The sequence below is a fragment of the Oncorhynchus nerka genome, linkage group LG14, assembly GCF_034236695.1.
Source record: "Oncorhynchus nerka isolate Pitt River linkage group LG14, Oner_Uvic_2.0, whole genome shotgun sequence".
Lineage (NCBI taxonomy): Eukaryota > Metazoa > Chordata > Actinopteri > Salmoniformes > Salmonidae > Oncorhynchus > Oncorhynchus nerka.
In genome coordinates this window covers 80,414,249-80,422,293 of record NC_088409.1, presented here as the reverse complement: position 1 = coordinate 80,422,293, position 8,045 = coordinate 80,414,249, and the positions used below count along the sequence as shown (strand labels likewise).

The following is an 8,045-nucleotide window of genomic DNA, read 5'->3' as shown; positions in this document are numbered from 1 at the left end:
GACATATGTGTGGTGCTGACTGGATGGGATGACAGGGCATATGTGTGACTATGTTTTGTGTGTGTTTCCATCTAGCCACCAAGCATTTTTACCACTGGCAGGCAGACACACACACACACACACACACACACACACACACACACACACACACGCATCTAACAATGCAAAGACTACCAACACATCCATTTTACAAACTAAGCAAACCTTGTTGTATTCGAATATGAAGGGTAATTGTATGTGATTTTTGAAAGGGCGGGCAAAATTCATCACGGGGAGACAAAAGAACTGAAAACAAAACAAAAATGGCACATTTCAAAGGAGGAACCAGTCAAAAGACACTGCTGCAGCAGCTGTGGTTGGTCCACTTCAGATCTCTTTTTGTTCCCTTCTTTCCATTCTCTTCCATGACACCTCAGTGCTTCTCTTTCTTTTCTTCTGTTTGTCTTTCCTTCCTTCGTTACAATCCTTGTGGACAGGGGGGTTGTGGGTTGGGGCTGGAGGGTTATAGGGGTCTCGATTTTAGGGGGTGTTAGCTGACCCAGTGTGCAGGTCTAGGTCTGCCCATGAGGGGGTAGGTAGAGAGAGGAGGGGGGGTGCGGGGGAAGGTAGAAGTGGGGGATGCGGGTGGAGAGGGCATCTCAGCTCAGTGTCTCCAGCTGTTCTTCTTTTCCGGAACTTTCATCAGCTCCTCCTCTTCCTCTTTGGAATCTAAACAAAAGAGACAATCAAATATGAATGAATCTGTGATTACTACATGAATCATCACTGTTTGAAAGCATGTCATCAGGATTGAGAGCATGTCTCGCTATTTCAAGCATGTGTCCTTGGATGCTCTGGCTAGGGAGCATGAGGGAGGAGGGTGTATGTTTGTGTGTGCTTGGATGCTCTGGCTAGGGAGCATGAGGGAGGAGGGTGTATGTTTGTGTGTGCTTGGATGCTCTGGCTAGGGAGCATGAGGGAGGAGGGTGTATGTTTGTGTGTGCTTGGATGCTCTGGCTAGGGAGCATGAGGGAGGAGGGTGTATGTTTGTGTGTGCTTGGATGCTCTGGCTAGGGAGCATGAGGGAGGAGGGTGTATGTTTGTGTGTGCTTGGATGCTCTGGCTAGGGAGTATGAGGGAGGAGGGTGTATGTTTGTGTGTGCTTGGATGCTCTGGCTAGGGAGCATGAGGGAGGAGGGTGTATGTTTGTGTGTGCTTGGATGCTCTGGCTAGGGAGCATGAGGGAGGAGGGTGTATGTTTGTGTGTGCTTGGATGCTCTGGCTAGGGAGCATGAGGGAGGAGGGTGTATGTTTGTGTGTGCTTGGATGCTCTGGCTAGGGAGCATGAGGGAGGAGGGTGTATGTTTGTGTGTGCTTGGATGCTCTGGCTAGGGAGCATGAGGGAGGAGGGTGTATGTTTGTGTGTGCTTGTCACCTTGGCACTCAGGACAGCACATGCCCTCCCGGCGGGTGATGTTACTACAGGTCAGAACTGGACACTGTTTCCTCTGACACTTAGTCACACCATGCTGGAGAGAGGGGGAGAAAGAAAGAAAGGAGGGAGGGAGAGAGAGACCAAGGGAGGTACATTAGGAATGCTTCTCACAATGCTGTGAAACCAGAAAATGCTCCACTCCAAATCCCAGAGTTCCCCACACTGACACTGGAATGTTTATGGACCAGACAAGGGGTATGGACCAGACAAGGATTATGGACCATCCCTACAGCTATGAAGCCCAACAAAGTCTGAAACATCCCTACTCTATCTGTACAAATATGTATTGAGCACAGTGGCATGGAAAAACTTCTTCAGTCTTCTTCAGAAACGTTGAGTCTTTTTCTAAAGGTTTACTGAAACAGAGGGAGTTCTACAGTGTTTTTTCCTTTTTGGTCTATGGGGTTTAGGTCCAACAGTCTGAAGCTTTTTTGTCTTGAGTTTTGTTGCTTGGCAACAGGTCCAAACTCACTCTTAAGTGTCTGTATTTTGTAAAAGACTTGTCTGGTCCCCGACTGGTCCCCGACTCCCTGTAATACTCACGTCACACCAGCAGGTGATGCACTTCATCTCTCCCATCAAGGGTACACGGGGGTGCCAGTTGTCACTGTTCTGGTAGAAGTTCTTCCCAAACTTGCAGTGACGCGTTCCGTCTGCCTGCATCATGTCAGCGTGCACCAAGGGGGGTTTGTCTTCCTCCGGACATTCCTTACAGCAGTCTGAGGGGCTACGGCGTACCGGACGACTGCAGGTCAGGGCTGGACACGTCACCTTCTCACAGTGCACCTCGCCTGTCGCCCCCTACAGGAGTAGAGGAGGAAGGACACAATGGGAAATTAGCGTAATTTACGTTAAATTCTACGAAGCTGCAGAAAGATTATGTTTCTAATGATGTTTTGTTAGCATCACTTATCGACTTACATCATCCTAGCTGTGAAGAAGTAACCTAGAGGCCTACCTTGCAGGTGCAGAGAGCACACTTGATGTAGCCAAATGGAGGGACGAATGGATGCCATGTTGACCCAGGAGCATGCATCTTCTGGTCCCCCTCAAAGTAACAACCTGAGTGAGTGAGTACAGGGGGGTTCAAAGGGATGAGAGAAATAGAGGACACTCTTAGCATTAGAAATACATATCAATCTCAGAGGTAAAACGTATCTGTTGGCACAAAGAGACAGAGGGAACAGACAGATGGAGAGGAGGGAGGGTGATGTAGAGAGACAGAACGAGTGTCCCCTGGCAGGGAGAGACAGAGGGAACAGACAGAAGGAGAGGAGGGAGGGTGATGTAGAGAGACAGAACGAGTGCCTCCTGGCAGGGAGAGATAGAGGAACAGACAGAAGGAGAGGAGGGAGGGTGATGTAGAGAGACAGAGCAGTGCCTCCTGGCAGGGGAGATAGAGGAACAGACAGAAGGAGAGGAGGGAGGGTGATGTAGAGAGACAGAACGAGTGCCTCCTGGCAGGGAGAGACAGAGGGAACAGACAGAAGGAGAGGAGGGAGGGTGATGTAGAGAGACAGAACGAGTGCCTCCTGGCAGGGAGAGATAGAGGAACAGACAGATGGAGAGGAGGGAGGGTGATGTAGAGAGACAGAACGAGTGCCTCCTGGCAGGGAGAGTTAGAGGAACAGACAGAAGGAGAGGAGGGAGGGTGATGTAGAAAGACAGAACGAGTGCCTCCTGGCAGGGAGAGACAGAGGAACAGACAGAAGGAGAGGAGGGAGGGTGCTGTAGAGAGACAGAACGAGTGCCTCCTGGCAGGGAGAGACAGAGGAACAGACAGAAGGAGAGGAGGGAGGGTGATGTAGAGAGACAGAACGAGTGCCTCCTGGCAGGGAGAGACAGAGGAACAGACAGATGGAGAGGAGGGAGGGTGATGTAGAGAGACAGAACGAGTGCCTCCTGGCAGGGAGAGACAGAGGAACAGACAGAAGGAGAGGAGGGAGGGTGATGTAGAGAGACAGAACGAGTGCCTCCTGGCAGGGAGAGACAGAGGAACAGACAGAAGGAGAGGAGGGAGGGTGATGTAGAGAGACAGAACGAGTGCCTCCTGGAAGGGAGAGACAGAGGGAACAGACAGAAGGAGAGGAGGGAGGGTGATGTAGAGAGACAGAACGAGTGCCTCCTGGCAGGGAGAGATAGTAGAGGAACAGACAGAAGGAGAGGAGGGAGGGTGATGTAGAGAGACAGAACGAGTGCCTCCTGGCAGGGAGAGACAGAGGGAACAGACAGATGGAGAGGAGGGAGGGTGATGTAGAGAGACAGAACGAGTGCCTCCTGGCAGGGAGAGATAGAGGAACAGACAGAAGGAGAGGAGGGAGGGTGATGTAGAGAGACAGAACGAGTGCCTCCTGGCAGGGAGAGACAGAGGAACAGACAGATGGAGAGGAGGGAGGGTGATGTAGAGACAGAACGAGTGCCTCCTGGCAGGGAGAGACAGAGGGAACAGACAGAAGGAGAGGACGGAGGGTGATGTAGAGAGACAGAACGAGTGCCTCCTGGCAGGGAAAGACAGAGGGAACAGACAGAAGGAGAGGAGGGAGGGTGATGTAGAGAGACAGAACGAGTGCCTCCTGGCAGGGAGAGACAGAGGGAACAGACAGAAGGAGAGGAGGGAGGGTGATGTAGAGAGACAGAACGAGTGCCTCCTGGCAGGGAGAGATAGAGGAACAGACAGAAGGAGAGGAGGGAGGGTGATGTAGAGAGACAGAACGAGTGCCTCCTGGCAGGGAGAGATAGAGGAACAGACAGAAGGAGACGAGGGAGGGTGATGTAGAGAGACAGAACGAGTGCCTCCTGGCAGGGAGAGACAGAGGGAACAGACAGAAGGAGAGGAGGGAGGGTGATGTAGAGAGACAGAACGAGCGCCTCCTGGCAGGGAGAGATAGAGGGAACAGACAGAAGGAGAGGAGGGAGGGTGATGTAGAGAGACAGAACGAGTGCCTCCTGGCAGGGAGAGATAGAGGAACAGACAGAAGGAGAGGAGGGAGGGTAATGTAGAGAGACAGAACGAGTGCCTCCTGGCAGGGAGAGACAGAGGGAACAGACAGAAGGAGAGGAGGGAGGGTGATGTAGAGAGACAGAACGAGTGCCTCCTGGCAGGGAGAGATAGAGGAACAGACAGAAGGAGAGGAGGGAGGGTGATGTAGAGAGACAGAACGAGTGCCTCCTGGCAGGGAGAGATAGAGGAACAGACAGAAGGAGAGGAGGGAGAGTGATGTAGAGAGACAGAACGAGCGCCTCCTGGCAGGGAGAGATAGAGGGAACAGACAGAAGGAGAGGAGGGAGGGTGATGTAGAGAGACAGAACGAGTGCCTCCTGGCAGGGAGAGACAGAGGGAACAGACAGAAGGAGAGGAGGGAGGGTGATGTAGAGAGACAGAACGAGTGCCTCCTGGCAGGGAAAGACAGAGGGAACAGACAGAAGGAGAGGAGGGAGGGTGATGTAGAGAGACAGAACGAGTGCCTCCTGGCAGGGAGAGACAGAGGGAACAGACAGAAGGAGAGGAGGGAGGGTGATGTAGAGAGACAGAACGAGTGCCTCCTGGCAGGGAGAGATAGAGGAACAGACAGAAGGAGAGGAGGGAGGGTGATGTAGAGAGACAGAACGAGTGCCTCCTGGCAGGGAGAGATAGAGGAACAGACAGAAGGAGAGGAGGGAGGGTGATGTAGAGAGACAGAACGAGTGCCTCCTGGCAGGGAGAGACAGAAGAACAGACAGAAGGAGAGGAGGGAGGGTGATGTAGAGAGACAGAACGAGTGCCTCCTGGCAGGGAGAGACAGAGGAACAGACAGAAGGAGAGGAGGGAGGGTGATGTAGAGAGACAGAACGAGTGCCTCCTGGAAGGGAGAGACAGAGGGAACAGACAGATGGAGAGGAGGGAGGGTGATGTAGAGAGACAGAACGAGTGCCTCCTGGCAGGGAGAGATAGAGGAACAGACAGAAGGAGAGGATGGAGGGTGATGTAGAGAGACAGAACGAGTGCCTCCTGGCAGGGAGAGATAGAGGAACAGACAGAAGGAGATGAGGGAGGGTGATGTAGAGAGACAGAACAAGTGCCTCCTGGCAGGGAGAGATAAAGGAACAGACAGAAGGAGAGGAGGGAGGGTGATGTAGAGAGACAGAACGAGTGCCTCCTGGCAGGGAGAGACAGAGGGAACAGACAGAAGGAGAGGAGGGAGGGTGATATAGAGAGACAGAACGAGTGCCTCCTGGCAGGGAGAGACAGAGGAACAGACAGAAGGAGAGGAGGGAGGGTGATGTAGAGAGACAGAACGAGTGCCTCCTGGCAGGGAGAGACAGAGGGAACAGACAGAAGGAGAGGAGGGAGGGTGATGTAGAGAGACAGAACGAGTGCCTCCTGGCAGGGAGAGATAGAGGAACAGACAGAAGGAGAGGAGGGAGGGTGATGTAGAGAGACAGAATGAGTGCCTCCTGGCAGGGAGAGACAGAGGGAACAGACAGATGGAGAGGAGGGAGGGTGATGTAGAGAGACAGAACGAGTGCCTCCTGGCAGGGAGAGATAGAGGAACAGACAGAAGGAGAGGAGGGAGGGTGATGTAGAGAGACAGAACGAGTGCCTCCTGGCAGGGAGAAACAGAGGGAACAGACAGAAGGAGAGGAGGGAGGGTGATGTAGAGAGACAGAACAAGTGCCTCCTGGCAGGGAGAGACAGAGGGAACAGACAGATGGAGAGGAGGGAGGGTGATGTAGAGAGACAGAACGAGTGCCTCCTGGCAGGGAGAGACAGAGGGAACAGACAGAAGGAGAGGAGGGAGGGTGATGTAGAGAGACAGAACGAGTGCCTCCTGGCAGGGAGAGACAGAGGGAACAGACAGAAGGAGAGGAGGGAGGGTGATGTAGAGAGACAGAACGAGTGCCTCCTGGCAGGGAGAGATAGAGGAACAGACAGAAGGAGAGGAGGGAGGGTGATGTAGAGAGACAGAACGAGTGCCTCCTGGCAGGGAGAGATAGAGGGAACAGACAGATGGAGAGGAGGGAGGGTGATGTAGAGAGACAGAACGAGTGCCTCCTGGCAGGGAGAGATGGAGGGAACAGACAGATGGAGAGGAGGGAGGGTGATGTAGAGAGACAGAACAAGTGCCTCCGGGCAGGGAGAGACAGAGGGAACAGACAGAAGGAGAGGAGGGAGGGTGATGTAGAGAGACAGAACGAGTGCCTCCTGGCAGGGAGAGACAGAGGGAACAGACAGAAGGAGAGGAGGGAGGGTGATGTAGAGAGACAGAACGAGTGCCTCCTGGCAGGGAGAAACAGAGGGAACAGACAGAAGGAGAGGAGGGAGGGTGATGTAGAGAGACAGAACGAGTGCCTCCTGGCAGGGAGAGACAGAGGGAACAGACAGAAGGAGAGGAGGGAGGGTGATGTAGAGAGACAGAACGAGTGCCTCCTGGCATGGAGAAACAGAGGGAACAGACAGATGGATAGGAGGGAGGGTGATGTAGAGAGACAGAACGAGTGCCTCCTGGCAGGGAGAGATAGAGGAACAGACAGAAGGAGAGGAGGGAGGGTGATGTAGAGAGACAGAACGAGTGCCTCCTGGCAGGGAGAGACAGAGGGAACAGACAGATGGAGAGGAGGGAGGGTGATGTAGAGAGACAGAACGAGTGCCTCCTGGCAGGGAGAGATAGAGGAACAGACAGAAGGAGAGGAGGGAGGGTGATGTAGAGAGACAGAACGAGTGCCTCCTGGCAGGGAGAAACAGAGGGAACAGACAGAAGGAGAGGAGGGAGGGTGATGTAGAGAGACAGAACAAGTGCCTCCTGGCAGGGAGAGACAGAGGGAACAGACAGATGGAGAGGAGGGAGGGTGATGTAGAGAGACAGAACGAGTGCCTCCTGGCAGGGAGAGACAGAGGGAACAGACAGAAGGAGAGGAGGGAGGGTGATGTAGAGAGACAGAACGAGTGCCTCCTGGCAGGGAGAGACAGAGGGAACAGACAGAAGGAGAGGAGGGAGGGTGATGTAGAGAGACAGAACGAGTGCCTCCTGGCAGGGAGAGATAGAGGAACAGACAGAAGGAGAGGAGGGAGGGTGATGTAGAGAGACAGAACGAGTGCCTCCTGGCAGGGAGAGATAGAGGGAACAGACAGATGGAGAGGAGGGAGGGTGATGTAGAGAGACAGAACGAGTGCCTCCTGGCAGGGAGAGATAGAGGGAACAGACAGATGGAGAGGAGGGAGGGTGATGTAGAGAGACAGAACGAGTGCCTCCTGGCAGGGAGAGACAGAGGGAACAGACAGAAGGAGAGGAGGGAGGGTGATGTAGAGAGACAGAACGAGTGCCTCCTGGCAGGGAGAGACAGAGGGAACAGACAGAAGGAGAGGAGGGAGGGTGATGTAGAGAGACAGAACGAGTGCCTCCTGGAAGGGAGAAACAGAGGGAACAGACAGAAGGAGAGGAGGGAGGGTGATGTAGAGAGACAGAACGAGTGCCTCCTGGCAGGGAGAGACAGAGGGAACAGACAGAAGGAGAGGAGGGAGGGTGATGTAGAGAGACAGAACGAGTGCCTCCTGGCAGGGAGAAACAGAGGGAACAGACAGATGGATAGGAGG

At 53.7% G+C, this 8,045-nt stretch overlaps 1 protein-coding gene across 1 annotated transcript in view; it reads right to left on the bottom strand.

The window, feature by feature from the left end:
• Positions 1 to 590: 590 nt before the first annotated feature.
• LOC115141309 (chordin-like) overlaps positions 591 to 8,045 on the bottom strand; it is a 31,526-nt gene continuing 24,071 nt past the window's right edge. The window contains exons 18-21 of the mRNA XM_065000478.1: positions 2,433 to 2,536; positions 2,018 to 2,275; positions 1,415 to 1,508; positions 591 to 708 (exon numbers count right to left, since the gene is read on the bottom strand). Coding sequence (XP_064856550.1) covers positions 644 to 708; positions 1,415 to 1,508; positions 2,018 to 2,275; positions 2,433 to 2,536 — 521 coding nt within the window. The 3' untranslated portion in view covers positions 591 to 643. The remainder of the gene's footprint in view (positions 709 to 1,414; positions 1,509 to 2,017; positions 2,276 to 2,432; positions 2,537 to 8,045) is intronic.